The sequence below is a fragment of the Charadrius vociferus genome, unplaced genomic scaffold (assembly GCF_000708025.1).
Source record: "Charadrius vociferus isolate BGI_N301 unplaced genomic scaffold, ASM70802v2 scaffold366, whole genome shotgun sequence".
NCBI lineage: Eukaryota > Metazoa > Chordata > Aves > Charadriiformes > Charadriidae > Charadrius > Charadrius vociferus.
In genome coordinates, this window is record NW_009648900.1 from 235,804 (window position 1) to 255,199 (window position 19,396).

A 19,396-nucleotide genomic window follows, 5' to 3' on the forward strand; every position below is an offset into this window, starting at 1 on the left:
AGTACCATGTTATTAAGTTACAATGAGAAATAATGTTAAGATTATGTTTGTAAGCAAAAATAGACACATGGAAAGTTGCATTCATCTGTAGTTTGGAAAATTAGCTTGCGTTTTCTAAAAGCCATATTCAATTTGACTGATAATTACATTTCAGCCAGAAAGCAAAAAGGCTTGTTTTTATGTTTTTAATAGAAGGTCGCATTGCCAAAATGCAACAAGCATAATATTAAAAAAAAAGCATGATTATTATTGTTACACATTTTACAGAGTTCTGGATATAAAAAAAATTGCATTATTCTGAATCAGTGGTTAGAAGGTACACTTATGCATGTACTTGACTTATCCCTGTTCTGCAATAGACATAATTTTATACCTCATAAAAGCAATTTATGCTTCCAAAGGGAATAATCTGGATAACATAAAATGTGGAGTGCTATGTTGCGGGAAGCATATTTTCATTCAGCAATTGTATTTCGAGATAGAGCTGCACAGTTTGATCATCATATCATGTCAGGAAACATCATTCACTAGTAAGCCTATCTAACTTCTAGTGCCACAAATTAATATACATCGTTAATTTATTTGTACATATACTTAATTTATTGCCTTATATTAACCATAGAAGTATTTATATTATGTATACAATAAACGAACCTCAAAAATATGGACACTATGCTAAAGCAAGCTTGTTAACTGTTGAAATATTCAATTGTTCATGTCTTCTGAACAGCAGCATTTAGCATTAAATTTAATGAATACAAAATAAAACAACATGGAAAACAGCCATGGAGCCTAGATATTTTTTTTACTTGCAAACTCAAATTTAAAATTTATATAATGAAAACATTCTACAAAAGACTGTCTTAATGGAAGGAAACATTGTAGGAATAATTAATTTAATATTTTATGAACCTATTCTGCATGGAGTTTGCAGAAAAATATCAATCACATAAACTGTTTCATTATTTATTAGATAAATAATACAGTAAGCCATTAAGTAGCACAATGAAATTAAGCAAGAATCTGATAATGTTGAATTAACAAACAATTTGTTACTACAAATATTCACACTGTTTTAGCCACTGATCTGTCTTTAAAAACATATGCATCTACAGAAGATGTTTTGTTATGAAAAAACATGAGTTTAAAAAAAAAATGTAAATTTGAGACAGCTTCACTATGGTCTAGGACCACTAGAGAGAGCTCTTCAGTTCCTTTAAAGGTTCTTGTAAAGGTAAGAAAACTGCCCAGCTGTGATGCTTATCTGTTTATCTGATTTGTAACGCTAACATTTGCATCACAAGGATCCAATTACATGAGTTTTGTAGCAAACTGGCAATTCTAGTACATTCTAAGGTAAACAGTGTCACATACCATCAGAGGGTGCTTCCTCCTCTTTATCGTACCGGTCAGATGCTATTGAGACACTATCAGGAGGCGAAGAAAAAGAGCTCTCAGACTCTTCCTCATCTTCCAATTCTGTAAAAGTTAAAAATACATTGGTAGTTAAAATAGCCTATCGTACAAACAGAGACAGAATCCAAAGGCAGATATTTTCATTAGGAAGGAGGATACCAATTCCTATCTCAAAGCAAAAAAATACCATTTCTCAGACTCTCGCAACATGCACCTTGTACATTCAAGCACAGCTGTGAGCGCTGCTGTTCTAGGGTTACCTTCTAACCGGCCACGTACACGTTGCTGGAGCAAATTCCCTCCATATAATGAACTGTCATATAATGAACCCGCTCCCAGCACTGCACAGCTGACAGCTCCTCACACCGGGCAGGGGGAGAAGAAACACACACCACAGAAAAGAGGTGGGCAAGGGAAAAAAAACACTGGCAGGAGGAGAAACGGGCAGTGCCACACGCCAAAGTTCTGCCTGTCCGACCGAAGGAAGGAGCCGCAGCAACTTCCCTCCAAGGAACTGCCAAACTACTTTTGGCAGCAGTTTGTCGCCCTCTGCCCACTTTCGCTTTTCCTCGCCATAATTAGGCGCTACTTTGCAAATGTTGCGTGTGTATGAGTATTCCTGCCATGAAACTAAAAGTGGAATTGCCTTCTGACAGCAGCAGGTCTGAACCTGCAGCTTAACGTGGCATTCTGTTGATGAATTTCTCACACAACTGGGAGCCCTACTAGTATATAAAAATATATATAAAATCTACATTATATATACAATATAGACAAAATCTACATTATTAGCTAACCTATGCACTACACTGATCAGAGGGCATTAAGTGTGAAAGTCTGGAAAAGGTAAAGTGAAATCAATATTATTCGAGGCTTTGATTGCATTAGACAAAATTTAAGTTCTTCCTCCCAAAACTCAGTATACTTTATGATTATTTCTTTTAATACTGTGTAGGTGAAGGTGGAAAAATAGCAAATACAGAAAAAAAAAGTTAAAAAAACAGACAGAACTACACTGTTCCTTTAAAAAAAAAAAAAAGAAGTCTTGGTGAAGGAGGAAAATCCAATAACTAAATAGAATAATGTCACCAAATCTAAATCATAAAGCTGATGCTCCAACAGATCAAGTGACCCTCAATTTTCTTAAAAAGCATATAAAGCTAAATTGCTCAAGCATTGCCTTTTGGTATATTCATATACAGAAAGCCTTTCAGAGACCCCCAGACATGCTTCTCTATTCACGTACTCCCTTTTGGAGCACTGTATCAGATAACTAATTTCTCAGAATCCAAAATACAGCCCATGCATAGTGAAAATACTCTTCTCCACAGACATAGAAATCACATTCATCGCTAGGACTGTCCAGCAATGGCTGAAAGTTTTACCCCTTTGCTTCTCTTCTAATAACAGAAAATCATGGAAAATTCAGTCTGTGCTAATAACTGTGGTGTGTTTTGGGCAAAGAACAGCAATTTTTCACTGCAAGTAGGACAACAAAGCCTGATTTTTGCTTTGCTGGAATTCTTTTACATTCCAAGACTGTTAATACCAAACTGGTTTTCCTTTCATTAATTTAGTATACTTTTCTTGGGAAAGCTTCCTTTCAAGTTCCCATGCCATATAACAACTGCTTTGAATCTGAACCTGACTCCAATCTATTTTTGACACAGCCATCTTCCAGTAGCACTCCAGCCATCGTGTTAATCTGACCAAAATATTTGCATTTCATCACACCTGTCAAACCTATCACAAGTAAATTATCCCTCTCGAGGATTCACTTCTTCCTCCAAAGAGAGAATCAGAGAACAGATAGCACATGAACAGAAAATATTATGCCATATTTACAACCAGCACGATCATCTTTCATACTTACATGCCCGAGACCAGTTGCCTGTCTCATATGTATCTTTATTAGATGCTGGATTCAATACAAAAAGAGCAGACCTATACAGTATCAAAAGTTGTTCCGCTCTTTTCCTGTCCTAAACTTTTACTAGGACTAGAATGTATAGAATATACGTTTCTATAAACCCTCACCTCCAATGCCCTGGTTGTCAATCGAAAATGTCCTCTTATCAGCTATGCATAAATGTACTATCATTTAACCTTCATGAAGTGCCAGCATAAATTTAAATTATTAGGCTGTATTTTTAGAGGAAAACATTTCCACAAACACCACACTCCAGTACTCAAAATTCATGGGATGAGTAGTAAGAGTAAAGCAAAGTATATCCAAATGAGCAGCACTTGTGGATGACAAACAGGTAAGTACACGTGTAGGAAGAATATCTCCAGAGTTTTGCCCCATTCAGCTATACCTAATCTCTTACATAAGAAATCACAACTTCTCTGAAAGTTTGCAAAGCTGCACTGTTACCCTGCTCTTCCATGAAGTCACAGTATTACCATTTTCTAATTTTGCTAGGGATTTCGCTAAACTTTTGTGCTTTGCATTCATATAAAAGTCAGATGATCCAGAAACGAGGGGCGTTAACACATACTTATTTAGGGCACAGCACATACATAGCCATAAATATCCAAACAACAAAAATCACGGGCAATGTAGAATTATAATAAGTATCTGTTCTAAGTCTACAATATGCAGGTTTAAAGGGCCCTTAAAACAAAGAAAGTGTTGCAGTATTACGTAGAAAGACACTATATGCTCAGTGCTTTCAGAGAGTTTATAGTCTTCAAAGCATTCTCTAGATGTTAAATCCTAAATAAAGGCTTGAAGACTTTGATGGGAAAAAATTTCACTGAGAAAGGCAATCAGAACAAACATATAGAACCCATGTCACACAATACTACATTTAGTGTCATACAATACTACATTTAGGTACCCACACTTTTCTATGTGAAAAATGTGAAGAATAGGTCACAAACACTAAACAGAGCTACAAGCAACCTGTAGCCCTGCAGGAATAAATTAAACAAAAAATCTTCAATTTTTTATTTTAGATTAAATAAATGTATTTATAGTATACATTGAAATACAATCTTTAAATCATCTAATTTGTATAGAAGAACTGAAGGCATTTTGATAGGAGAGCTGACCCAAGGTGCTCTGGAGCTTTAACAGGCAACGTTTCACAACATTTTTATGTGCTCACATAAAAGAGTGACTGCAGGCTAGTATCAAACCTTGGGGTTTTGCCTCCTAATTCTGGTAGGGTTAAAAGACATCTCAGGAGCATATGCTATTAATATACAAGGATATTGCTCCTGACTATAGAGAGGCTTCCTGTTGATTCTGTGGGGTCTCCCGCATCCCCACGGAGAGTAATCTCTGCCCTTTCTCCACTTCACATGCTCCTCCATCAAGGTGTTGCACTGCAGATTATACTCCACCTACTGAGGAAGACTAGAGAGAATTGTATTCGAAACTACATGCGTTACTCCTTGAACAGTCAGAGGAGTCAGTGTTGAGCAGCACAAGCCACTACTGTCTTCAGGTGCCAAGTACCTAAAAATACACCCAAAAAGCATCAATAAATTAAAGAAAAGCATTCAACTTGCATTTATGTAATAGAAAACCAAACTACAAAGCAACAATGGGCATCAGGTAAATGTATCCAATACAATTTGCAGGCATAATTGAAAGCATTACTGCCTAATCAGACATCTAAAAGCAAAGCATGCTCAAACGAAATGTCTATAGACTCATTAGTTGGCAGCCATTCCATTACAATCACACATAATGTCAGTAGTGCCTTGAACCTGTGCCAATGACAACAGCATAAATTTTGCATCTCATTTCTGTGGTCATAAAATTAATGATCAGTTTAAAAATACTTCTTTGCAAAAGTTATTGCACAAAGAAATGACATGAATGTGTCCCTGTTATGTAGTCACAAGGATAATTAAAGAGTTGATGCTCATTAATATATTTTCTTGTTTTCCCAGAATACCATATGATTTATCTGGAAGTTGAAAAAAGTTTAATTAACAGTAGATAGTTAACAGTTACAAAAATAACAAAAATATGTATATGAACTGACCCTATTCTCCAGTTTCTGCAATTTACACTAACCTCTTTAAAGGTTTGATAGCAGAATCAATATTTTATGTTATCTGTAAAAAAACCATACAATGTCTTTCCTTATTAAATGCTACCTTTTCCATTACAGCTTATTTATTGATTTGGGAAATACTGCATACCAAAGGGTAAGTGCATCACATTAGGACTGGAACATAAAGCACAAACTCTCCTCATTGCAACAAGGGCAGCAGTTCAGTCCCCGCCCTCTATTCTGAAGATTCCCAATAGATTTAGTTGGTCCAAGCTGAATATAATGAACAGGGCCATATTACTTTATAAAAATCCAGTAAAAAAAAAGAAAGAAAAAATATAGACCTTGCCCCTCCCCCCTCCACGAATTAATTTTCTTCTGCAACCGTTTGATTATAGCAATGAACTCCCAGGCATTACAGACACTGCTTCAGCCACTAAAGCTAAAAAAAAGAGCAAGCAAGGTGTTTCAGCCAATGCCTCTGGAAGAGGCTTGCTAGCTTAAGGTCTCCAGATCACTAAACACTCATTTCATTTCTAAAAAAGTCGAGACAGAGTGATGCATTAAAATTGCTCAAGTGTAAGAAAAATAAAACAACTCACAAAAATAAAAAGACACGCAGGTTAAAACACCCTGCTTCTTGCCATTTCGGAAGGTCCCAAGTCACAGCAGGTTGAAATCACTTCCTCCTGTCCAGTCTCTGCTGCGGTAAGAACCCGTGATAGAAAGAACCAGATGAAGCTACCCAGCACACAAATGCAAGGTTCTCACTACACAGTTTTTCACAAAAATAACTAGACAAAGTTGCTTTCAAGCTGGTACGGGGATACTTTAGCTCCTTGATTGCTGCAGCTGATTTTTAAGATGCTGCTACTGACCCAATCCACTGGTCATCTTCCAAGACTGGATTCTTCTGGCAGCCACTTTCTCAATATATGCTTTGCGATGCAATCTGCTCTGACACACACATTCCTGAAGACCCTTCTAGAGTCTCATATTAACGTGATGGTTTTAATCACTTGTTTTGTAAAGGCCAAGCAGGAATCCTTTAGCAGCTATTTGTTAAAACAATAATGAAACAGCATTAGGTTTATAAGCAAATACGCTTCAAGCAAGAAAAGCAACACAACTTTTACTTGCTGAGCTGCGTCTTGTCCTGATGATATACATCAGGATAAGACCATTTTGTGTCGCACTGGTGGCTCTATCTTGAGCTGCCTGAAATTGCACTTGGCACAGACACTTCACAGGTAACAGCTGCATGTAGCTGAAAGGGACAACACAGTGACTCAACTACCATGAAACCCTCCAGACTTCCAGGATAGAGTGATATTTGGCACACTTCTAAGGCATCTAATGGTCTCTCCAGAAATACATCATGATGATCCTCAAAGAACTGTCTAACAATCAAGCCATATCTTTCCCATTTATGGTTAAATACTAACAATGTATTTATGCTACTGACTGAAAGCTCAAGTGTGTTAAAATACAGAACTCACATCCACATACTGCTCTGATGATCACAAGCTACTGCCTCCCTTTCTCCAGTACAAAAAGACTCCTACCTGCTGCCATTTCCTGAAAAACAGAGTGTGCAGAGACAAAAAAAGGAAGTATCACCTCCACACAAAACAGGAATTTAAAAAAAAAAATTAAAAGGGGATAAAAAATACAAAGCCTTTGCATACAGTGTTATAGCAGCTTGACTATTTCCAGGAAGCAGATGTCTCAGGCTCCAGACACCCACTGCTCCACCAACAGCCAAAGAGGCATCCGAGTCATTTAAAGGTTTCCTACAGGTGCTCCAAATAATTACATAGAGAAGAACACCGACACTCTAGAGACCGAGGTTTATCTTCTATAATACTACAGTGAAATGAAAATGAAAGTGGACCTTCATTGGTTTTTATCAGACTGAAAAGTGGTAGTTCAGCAAATGTCAAATCATACTTTTCCGCCTAAGTAGTGCCAAAGTCGCGTGCTGCAGATCAGATACAAGGTGCACGGAGTGCTTTATGGGGAACTTGTTCTGCAAATTCCCATATTATGACTCGATTTGGCTAGTACTTTTGGTGTCTCACTTTCAACACTGAGCCAAAATCTTTTGTAAAAAGTGATTAAAAATATACATTTTACTAAAATAAATGCAAAGAACAGATGGCAAGTGAGCTTCAAACACAAGTAGTTTCTATGGCTTATAGTGCTTCTGCCAACTTTAGCACTATTTTTAGCATAAATTGAAAACAAAGTTCTTTTAACTAAACATTTTGGCAGCCATGGTATTGATACAATTAATCTCAAAACAGAGAAATGCCAAAAAACTGTATTAACTCAGAATCTTTGACAAAGTCCAGACTTTTATATCCTTAGTGGAATACTAGTCTTAGAAAAAATAATCCAATTTCTATGAAAATTATCTTAGTTTTCAAGTTCCTTCCCAATTCTAAGATCTAGAACAGGTCACTTGGAGTGTGATTGGCTTTTTGATTTTGCTTAAACAGCTGAGATGAAGAGTGAAATATTTCAAGTGAAAAGAAAAAAAAAAAAAAGCAGTGTGTAAGAGAAAAAAGACATTTTTACTGAGTTCCTTAATTTAAGAATAAAATAAAAATAATGAATTGTTAATAGCATAACTCAATAAATAAAAATAATTTTTCTGGAAAGATTAGTTGTTTGGATATTAATATAATTGTACATTTTTGGTCATAAAAACAACATGCACTTTCTTTGCCTGTAAATTAACATTACACTTAACTGTAAAAATCAGTGTAAAATCAGGTAACACATCACACATGAGAATTAAACGTTTTCCTGTACAATGAATTGTGCGTCTTGAATTTTCGCATGTACCCATTGCCCCTAAAAAGCTTCATTTTGTTCAGTGTGTAGACACAAAAGATGCTTTTGCCAGCATATTTACTGACCTGACAGACAACGTAAGAAGGCTTATTTTTAAAGAGGATACAAGGAAGTCCTCAATTTCACCAATCTGGTTGTACAGAAGTACGTATGCACTTTCTGAAAGTTAAGAGATGCACCTGGATGATTTTGGCTTTAAGGAGCCTGGTTCTACTTGTGCAGAGGCTCTTCAATTTTCTTTTATTCTTTTAAACTTCCTTGCCTTATCTTTATGGAAGGTAAGCTTCTGTGTGCTAGTGGCCAAAGCCCATACACATACAATGCCTTGGTCAAACTGACCAGTCACTACATGCAAAGCCAGTGGAACTTTAAGAACGTGCAATGATGAAAGAGAGCGGAGTGACAAGCTGATGCACACAAAGCACACTTGGAAACAACTCACAAGCTGAAGGAGCTGCTGTTTGGGAGACCAGAGTCAAGTTTCATTGTGTTATTCAGGAAACATATGAATTCTGAAAGTGTTAGTTCACCTCTTCTGGCCTCCAGAAGATTCTTCTGGATGCCTCTGGAAGGATGAGAGGTCACAACTCACAAGATTCTTGAAAACAGCTGATATAGTATGATAATTAATGTTTATGACAATTACTATACCACGATAATATGGCACATAGTATGAATCATTCTTCACTTCTCCTTTCAGCTACAACAAAGATTATTTTATTTGCATTACTCTTTTTGTTTTTAACTGCTACCACAAAACAATGAAGAGCAAATATGAAGTTTAAATGTGCACAGTAGTTTTTATTCTTCCTAGTTTGTTTCAGTGCAGTTTCCACATTTCTACTTCAACCCTTCCTTTTTTCCTAAAAGATATTCTACTTTTTAACCTTCTATTTTGGGATATTTCCTCTTTCTCTGGAGGAAGGAGAAACAGGAAAATGCCTGACCATCACTGCCACCTCAGTTTTTAATCTTTTCTCAAATTTTCCATGTTTCAAATGTCTAGGTGTGCACAGAGGTATGAATGGGCACAAAAGTTGACCTCACTCAGCTGCTGCAACTGCTTTGTTACACAAGTAGCTGGCCAAGAATCCGCCTGCTTACCTCCATGCGGGTCCTTTGTTCTACATCTACACAAGTCACACCTAATTTGTACAGGCCTAAAGTAAGAATGACACAACCAAATAAAGTTTAGCACACACTTCATGAACTCTGGAAATTATACCAACAACCTATACCACTAAACCGCATTTCCTCAAATACTTTGCGAATAAGTGCAAGCTCCCATTTCTCGTGAATTTTTCATATTCACGCACGTAAATACACGTGAATAAATGCAGACTGTGCTCTTCGTAGACAACTCCCATATTTATTAGAGTCACAGCCTCAAAGTTATTAAATCTTCAAAAACACACTCTCCAGAAAGTCAGATGCATTTGCAATCAAATAACCATCCCACCTGATTTCATGTTAGTAATTTTCTTAATAAAACAATATTTGACTTTTTCACCCTTAATTCTATTGGACAGTGAGGAGAGAAGGGAAACTACATTTTATTTTTTTAACTTCAGTAAGGGTGCTGAGATTCAATATAAAAACATAGCAAATTATTTTAATACAATTTTTAAAGAATCACATAGTTAAAGTTTACAAAATCTCAGCAATCTTTGGGAAGTTTCAAGTTGTATTTTCTCTTTCAGTTGAACTGTTATGGCTATATAACTTGAGTTAAACAGGGATAAGAAATGTATGAACTTGTTGTGCCCTGTTACGTTACTAGCCTAATATGACTTAGATATTATCACTTTATCAGGAGGCAGGCTGTAGCCTACACATTTGAACCTTCTTGTCCAGAAACAGACAGTTCTTCAACTGCAAAAAGTGAAGCTTTGCATAGGCTTTTTTGACCTCGCACTGTGACCCTCATACCAGCATCCACAGGCTATAGGTCATGACCTCAAGAATTAGCATGGTGGAAATAAGAGCCCTTCCAGGTTTAGTTACAGAACAGAACACTGTAGCAACAAACTCTTCAGTCTTCTCTAAACTGAACTCTGCAGCTTTGTTTTAACTCCACTAGAAGAAAATAGATAACCCACACTTCACTTTTCATTACTTGCCCACTAAATCGTCTCCTCTCCAGCTAAAGGTCTGAGCTCCCGCTGCACTATGAAAACATTCATTCAGTGCAGATCGAAAGCCAGTATCATATTGCCACTAGATGATCCTATTAAAAGGTTAAAGAAACATCACTATGGAATTGAAGACTTTTGCAATGTTAAGAAAGAAGGTTGAAAGAAGTTACCCCTATTAAAATTTTATCTCCTAAGCAGGCTACTTTGCATACACCTCCTCTGAAAAAGAAAAAAAAAAAAAAGCCAAAATAAAACCACCACCAAAAAACCAACCTGCATCCCACGATCTTCCGCAATGCTACACTATCACTCATTAAGCCAGACATAACAAGCTCCATTTATATTAAATTCTGAAGTACATTTCTAAACTAATCTTTTCCTCAGTAAGCCTTCTCGGATGTGTTTAATGATGGAAAAGGGACCTAGCTGTGAGCGATGGGTTAGGGAGAAGTTTGCCAGTGGGCAGCTTTTCCCCGCGTTCCTCAGCAGGGGGAGCCAGTCCCCTCGGCCTCGGCGGGCGCCCAGGCTCAGCATCTTCTGCTGGTTCCACCCAGAGCCTGTCAGTGGGCAAAAATACAACACAGTGGGAGGAAGGAGGGGGGGAATAAAAAAAAAAAAAGTATGAGATTTACCTTTATCCTGGAATTCTTGAGGATAACTGCAGAAAGAAGAAGAAACAACATAAAGCAATGCAGGGTTGCACATCCACAGTACTAGAATATAGCACAGAAAACTATTCCTAGCGTTCAACAAGTTTTGTAGTTGAAACTTAGCACTGCAAGTTTTCACTCATAATTTTTAAGTCTTTATTTTTGGCTAAAATATTTACTCAGTTTTTCTTTTGCCTTTGCAGTTGAGAGAATCCCCAGTCATTTCAAAGAAAACTCGAACAAAACCAAACTCAGGTAGAGCAGCCTTTTCTAGGAATATACGTCTACTCGGACATCTTCAGGTATAAACATAGAAAAGCATCTTTAATTTTAGTAAGCCTTCTAAATGTTAATATATTTGAAAAAGTTTTATACACAAGTAAAAGCCACTAAGTATTCTTTAAAAATAACATGGTAAGTCAAAAAGCAGGAAATAAATCCACAAGTAGTGGGTTTAGTTGCACTAATTTATTAAATCCAAATGGAAAAAGTATTAATAATTAACCAGAAATTACGAAGTGCCTAAATAAAAAAATCATTTTCAAATAACTTATTTTATGCCTAAGAAAAAAATTGTCATCCTAGAGGTAAAAAATACCGCTAAATTTTGATATTTTAGAAACAAAAATAATCAGGATACAGTTTGATGTATAAAGATAAATAATCAGGACAGAGTTATGTAAAACAGCATCTCAAGAATCATGCATGGACTAGAGTTTATATGAAAAGAAGAGGATTTCACCAGAAATAACTGGTGAAAATGCAGCTGCCAAGACCATCTTGATGGACAATAAGCAGTAGTGCATGTATCAGGCTAATCAGTAAAGAGATGCTTACAAGTAACGAGCAGGAGAGAAAGGAAGGGTCTAGGGATAAGAAACAGAGATATGCAAACAGAGATAAAAGGCCAGATCTAAGAAATCCTGCACAGCAAGTAGTAGTAATAGTGAGGAACAGCCTGGTATGTGGGATGTGAAAATCAAAGACGACTACAAAATGCATATATTTTGTAGCCTGCATGGAAACTAAAACACTGTTAACATATTACAAGTGATGAGGAAAGAATTAGAAACTAAAACAGGGTGTGAAATCATGGGGTCATGTTAAGTGAACAGCAAAGGATTCAGTATCAGCTGTGCTCATAACTGCAAGTTATCTCCTTTTATATTTCATCATTCAAAAAAAACATAGTTGAGTCATAAGACTGAAGAAAAAAAAAAAACCTCAGTAGTACTGTATCTGCAAGTCATCTGTACAGTCCCAGTTAGCTCAATAACCCAGAAGGGGAAGCACCAAAAAAAAAAAAAACCCAAAGAGAGAAAGAAAATCTTGGTTCTTTGGTGGGGGAAGTAGATACCTAAGCATTTGCAGCCTGAATCAAAGGTATATAAATCTTCAGATACAAGGTTTTGGGACACATCTCACATCTTCCTGCAGTTAGCATGATGCAAAGGATGATGCTCTTGCCAAATGATTGTGCTGTCTTTGAAACTGTAAACAAGTTGCCACAGAGGCAGGAGCATGTCATCAAAGCAAAGGTTAGGAGATATCCAATGGGACTAATCAGTAGAAAAACACTTTGGAAGCAACAATAGGAAAAGAACAGCAAGGACTAGATTACATCCTCGTTGATTAGCGTTGTAAGAAAAGAGATTTTGCGAAGAAAATTTTGTAACACAAATGAAACAACAGCCAAATCTCTTTAGCTGGCACAACAGAACAGAGTCTTAAATCGTACCTGGTATTAAAAAAAACAAACAAAAAAACCACACCACACAGAAACAAAACACAACCCTCTGCTTGGTCTGTCATAGTACTTCACTATTTTAACATTACTGAAACAAAATTATTATCTACAAATAGTTTCCAGTTATGTTTCAATTTCCATTACAGACAGAGCTAAATGACAGAATGTAAAGTAAAGCAAAGTCAGCACTGAATTATGCTGTTTTACACCAGCTGAGTGTGCAAAATGGTGGTATGCTCAGTCATATTACCAATGCATTACACTTCTTGTATTTTAATGAATCTTACCAAAGCAGAGGTGAAGGCAAGCTCTACCCATCCAGCTTGCGATCAGGGTTCAGAATTTTACAGCAATTCAAATGGGACAAGTCCTTCTGTTCCCATTTCTTACTAAATTGTAGCAGCTTTGAGAAAGATAAAGACTTGAACCCATGCAGATTATTTGACAAAAATCAGCACCAAAGCAGATTTTTCATTGTTAATGGTTATTAAAAGTGGTTATTAAAAGACTGTAAATAACTTCTGTTACCAGCAGGCAACTTCATAACACATTAAAGCCATCAAGCTCACTTACCTTGCCTTAACATCTTTTATCTTCTTAAGAAGAACTTCTCTTTTTTCTTTTGCTTTCTTGGATAGATTTTCTCCTTTTAGCGTTTGGGAAATAAATGTGTCAACATCTAAATAAAGAAGAAAAAAAATACACCTTAAAAAAAGATAAGTACTGCCATAATGAGTTTGTCCTGCTGCTACTGTGAAAAAACTAAGAAAATTATTTTCAGGCTTACACACAGCATAGTTAACAGGTATTTCAGATTCTAAATGGGATACATTTGTTCTTGGATCTACTTATGCTTAGCACAGCAAATCCTATGGTGACATTTGATTCTTGCTCACTTAACTATGCCACGTAAGTCCTAATAAATTGCAGTACTATAACAATTACTTTCCATCACCTAAAGTAAGGGATAAAGCTAAAACATGGAAGTAGCCTTTATGCATGTATTACTGTCATGTTATTTCAGAAGTTCAAGTTACAAAAATGGTTGAGTAATTCATTATTTCAGCAGTAACACCTACCCAGCTATTTATATAGGTCACTTACTAGTGACAGTATTTTCAAATGTTCTCACAGTGTCTCTGAACTCCCTACTTGACTAAAAGTTCATATCCAAAGCCTTAATCCTGCAAACAATTAGGTAGGAATAATAATAATATCAAAGGAGTTAAGCCCACACATGTACTTGAAGTTAAGCATACCTGCACCTGTGGAATCACAAACTAAGACTCCAACTTGCATTTTATTTTATTCTTATCCGGAACATACATTTATATAGTCATGTACAATCAAATCATTCTGTAAAAGTTGCTGTGGTTCTTTTTAATATAGTAAATATCCATTCCATAGGATAAAAACAATGCAGTGACTGAGAATTTGGGGGAGTATATCTCCTCCAGTAGCATGTTTTCTTGGTTAACAAAAATAACTGCCAAAACCGATTGTAAAAGTTTCTTATAGTTGCCAATCAACATACGATTATCCTGAAGACTGAAAAGTAGAAATATGACCAAAAAATCCTGCTTGTTAACTTAAATTTCTCAGTTGTATGGATAATAACTGTTCATTGAATAAGGGAAAGCATACATAAGTAACAAATGTCCCCACACAGTGCCTGCCCCACACACACACATTTTACCTCAATCTGAGTAGATGTAACTAGGTATGGATAGTACAATTTTAATCCTGTAACTTTTCAAATCAGATGCAAGATTCCTTTTTTTTTTAGTGGAAATACAAAAATAAACAATTACATATTCAAACGTTTACATGCAAAATTTTACATTTCAAAACAACATGAAATGAGTATTTACTGCAGATTTCCTAACTGAAAGCTTTAATTGCCCTTTTTTTTCTTTAGAAAACAGAATTTCAACAGAAACATATCCCACTTTATACTACAGGCTGCAAGAAAACAAATTAAGTCAAAATTTACTCTTTGAGAACACTAGCATAGCTATTACAAAGATTTCATTCTTTATCAATAATTTACCAGACTATTATTTAGATGTTTAGATTGACTTGCTGTCGTCACAAAATGTGGGAAAATCTCCACTTTGTAAAGTGTTTTAGAGTTCTGAAGAATGATACTGATCCCCCTCCCCATAAGACAGAGAACCTTCCCCATCATATTTTCCAAAGCGGTCCTGAAGGGGAGGGAGGACATACGCTCAGTTCTATGGCATTCCTTCTTTAAAAGGACAGAAGGAAAGGCACTTATCACGTATTAATGAATCCTCCAGACACACCCCCAACACCCCCTATGCTGTAAACCAAGCATCCCTGGAAACGTCTTGTCCCAACCCACAGAAAATTTATACATCTTCATAAATTTCAGTGATTGTAATTTCTGACGAAGCAGGCAAATGAGGACCCACGCAATCGCAAGACGCTGACCATCCACAAAACCTCCCTTAAGTCAAAAGACTCAATACTTTTACTACTGAGGGCAAAAAGCAAAACTGCCAATAGTTGGTTGGGTTTTTTTCCCCCCCTCAATGAAATCCAACAGGATTTTCCCGTACAGACCAACCTTTCACTCTGGGAGGGACACGCTGATTAAATATTTGTTCCTTCATACTTTTATATGTTTATTTCAAAAATTAGATGTCAGCTTCAGAGTTCTACCTAGGCAGCAATGTGTGAAAGCTTAGAGGAATTAGTCATGTTCATAAATAGGGAGCGATGCTTGCATAGTAATCTTTGGACAGTAATTAATCACAGAACTTTGCCTCAGCAGTCTTCATTTGACCTCAGTGGGCTTCTTCACTTCTTGAAAAAGCGCAAAACACAGCTGAACACGGTCATCTTGGGTTTGACTGACTCTCAAAGCTTTTTTTCAAACACAAACATTGAGATAACCTGGTTTCTTCTCCCCCCCCATACTCCTTAATTATGTTATCAGAAGCAAGAATTACCACTTCTGGCTTAGAATACACTGTAGATATGAAAATTTGAGGACTAACTACCTTGTTGACAAAATCTGTTCTTTTCTGGAAAAGTTTGGCCTTCAAAAGCAGAAATAATGCAGAATTTTCAACCACAAAGGTACAGGGCTGAAGCAGATAGTTCATCTATTCTCAGCAAAGGTAGGTAATGAGATGAAGGAGACGGGGGAAGGAGAGAGACAGAAAGACAGCAACTACGCACAGCTCCCAATAAGACTGTTGTTACTAAACAGCAGCAGTTACAGAGAAGATATCTTTGGGATGGTTTCACTCTCCTGTGAGACTCTAAAACAAGCTCTGTGAGCTTAGTTAGCCACAAACAGAACACACTGTAGTCATCATGGAGTAGTATTACTTCCGTATGTCCAGAGAAAGCTTGATTCATTACAACCCCAAAATATGAAGACAGACTCGATGTATGTGTGATCTTCAACAGGATGCTAAAGAAGCAATATACTTGGAAAGTTACACATTACTGTATCACAGATTTTTTTATCTACTTACAATTACACAGAATGTTATATATCTTGCTCAAGCCACCTTCTGATGCAGCGTTGTAAATCTATCCAGGATGTGCCAGATGCACATGGGACGAGCAACTTACCCTAAGCTCCTTCGGACAAGAAGCAAGGAAGTTATCTAAGTTATGATCATCTCTTCCCTACCTGGACTTACTTCCAAACTGTGGAAGAGTATGGAAGGAGCAATCCCTGCTGTTAGAGAGAGCTTCATCGCTGGCTAAACATAAAGGAATGTTCACGCAGTTTCTATGACATTCCACAAAGTGATTTACCTTGGAACAAGAACACAACTCAGGACTTCAGTATGACAGATGCAAGTCTCATACAGTGAACTTCAGAGAGAGACAGCAAAATTCACCCATTTCTCACTGCTATTCTAGTCGCTTACTTCCTCTTCCTTCTCCAGGATTATCCAAAACTTGCTCTCTCCTCTGCTTAGTCTAATGCTATACAGAAAAGGAAAGCGTAAACTACTAGTCACAAATACTCGAGTGTAGATGTGTTTCTTTCATGCTTCAGTAGCAGTTGGGACTATTGAGGAATTTAAAAAGTAATAAAATATAAACTCCAAAAAGAAAACCTCTTTGAACAGATTTCTGACTTAAAAGCACTTTCACTAAACAGTTACCCTACAACAAACAATGAATTATCTATTTCCATAAATTGTTTGTTTCTAACAAACTATGCCATTATTTTGTATCACACATTGCAGAGAGTCAGCTGTTTCCATTGAAAACACTAAAATTTCAAACAGAAATAAACTTTGGAAACCCATTAAACACCTCTTAACTTTTTTTAAGCTTATGTGTTAGACTGCCTGATACCTTGAATACCCCTATTTGTTGCTCTGTCTCTTAAAGCTCATGAGTTTAACTTTGTCTGAACCACACCCCAGAGAAATTATTTGCCTCCACAAATGAACAATAGCTACCGAACTGAAAGATCAGATTGATACGATCCACTCACAAATTCTCACAAATTGCTCTGTCAATACAGGTTACAAACTGACAGAAAAGGGAAGTCACACCACAGTCTAGCTCTATCCACTTCAACTGGCTCATACAGTTCAAAGCTTAATTGCCAGTTCATACAACAGTCAAAAGCTAAAAGGCCATTTTAATTTTATTTTCATCTACATTCCTTTTACAAGGAAAAAAACTAAGGTTTATTTTGCTTTTCATTGTTAAAACATTTTGCTGTTCTCCTTACTCCAATGATTATAAACAGACAACACTGCAAGTTTTTCATTGTTTCAACTGTTACAGGCTATTTGCTGCAATGAAGGCTGAAACTACACAGATGAGCTTTTTCAAGAATGTTGTAAATTTTTAGCCCAAAGCAAATACTGCATTAAAGAGTGCTAATCATAACAAAACATAGCACTTTTGCTGTTTACAGGGTTTAATATCACGACCATAAGTTGCACTTAATAAACAAACATCCTTAGGACAGAACCACCTCATTTTTGTGTCTGGGTGGGCCAAACAGACTCTCATAGAGGTACTCAAAGACTGTGCCCTGGGTCTTCCTTTCTCCTCTCCATCTGTAGAAAGCCAAAATGTTGTCTATCACATTATCAAAGAATTACTCACTTCTTCATCACCTGATGCGCTCATGCCATTCAAATGACAGAGAACAATTATAAACTGGCGATGAGATAGGTGTGTTTCCACTCACATGGCAGGGCATGCACGCAGCTCCCTGTCCGTGACCCAAGGAGAACGCAGGCTCCTGTTTTGGGGTCGGACACGCATCCATCATATGACAAGGGACACTTGCATGCGGTCACCTCACGGATGTGCTGCCAGTCACACACGAAGGGAATGGCAGGTCAGCAGAACAATTCCTCCAGCCACCAGCCTTTTCCATCTCTCTCCTCCACCTCAAGGACTGCGAGAGCCAGGAGCCAGCTGCAAGCCAGAGAATTTGGGAAGGCAGGCCAGAGAATTTTGGAATGTAGCTGCAAGCTAGGCACATTTGTGCACACACACTGTCCAAAGGCCACCAACATCAAACAGGCTGCCACATATCTTTCAGCTTTACATGGGCTGGCATTAGAAAGCAATTAATTAATTTGATTTCAAAGTTTTTGTGCAATTCATTAATAGGGAACAGGTCTGAATACAAATTATCAAGCAATATCTGTAACTGCCTGTCCTCTTGAATCAAGGAATCTGAGGGTTTTGCTTGCTCTTCCCCTTCCTTCCCAACGGTATTTAAAAATCTCTCTCCAGAGTTTTCTAAACTGCCTTTGAAATATATATATGTACTTACACAGAAACAGAACACATGATGTAAAATAAAAGTGACAGACTAAGACATCTAAAAATACCACATTGATCCAGCCTAACAAGTAGGTAAGCGTTCCTTTTAGCGTAAAATCCCGAAAAGGATGGCCTTTAGAAACTGTTGTACCTTAAATCCCCAAAAGCAAGGCTATCTTGCATTGTTGCCACATACAAAGCGAGTATCATGACAAACATTGGTATTCAACAGTTGCATTGGCGATTTAGAAAGCAGAAGTGCACCCAAACTGATAAGACTCTTCAAATGAAGTAAACAGATAAGACAACTCTTTTAAGAAGTTAAAGAAAAAAAAATATTATAATCAAGCATATCTAGTCTCAAGATATATCTAATCTCGTTGGCTAAGTAGTTGAGCATCCTCTCTCTACATTAAAGAGGTGAGAAAAGATCAAGCTCTAACATATTAAGCATATCACCAAAAAAAAACCACACCAGTACAAATCATGATCAAGTTACAAAGTGATTCCAAATGAACTATAATGAAAAAATGTTAAGGATTAACCTAAAGATTTACACTGTATGCCACATTATGCTGCATCTATTGTGGTTTGTTGACATATGATTATGAAAGAAACGTAAACCCAGTCAGATGAGAAAGATAGACTCCACGTTAATTGAAAAAGACAAACTAAGTGAATAATGAGTATATAAAAAATAGCCCATGCCATTTTTATCACCCGTATATGACACTTATTCTCAAATTTATGGCAGAGACAATTGAACTATGTTTCAAATCACTGGAG

The 19,396-nt window shown here is 36.8% G+C and overlaps 1 protein-coding gene across 1 annotated transcript in view; it reads right to left on the reverse strand.

Moving 5' to 3' along the window:
- Positions 1-19,396, reverse strand: part of SKAP2 (src kinase associated phosphoprotein 2) — a 120,318-nt gene that overhangs the window by 95,462 nt on the left and 5,460 nt on the right. The window contains exons 2-5 of the mRNA XM_009887188.1: positions 13,394-13,499; positions 11,056-11,081; positions 10,638-10,640; positions 1,375-1,479 (exon numbers count right to left, since the gene is read on the reverse strand). Coding sequence (XP_009885490.1) covers positions 1,375-1,479; positions 10,638-10,640; positions 11,056-11,081; positions 13,394-13,499 — 240 coding nt within the window. The remainder of the gene's footprint in view (positions 1-1,374; positions 1,480-10,637; positions 10,641-11,055; positions 11,082-13,393; positions 13,500-19,396) is intronic.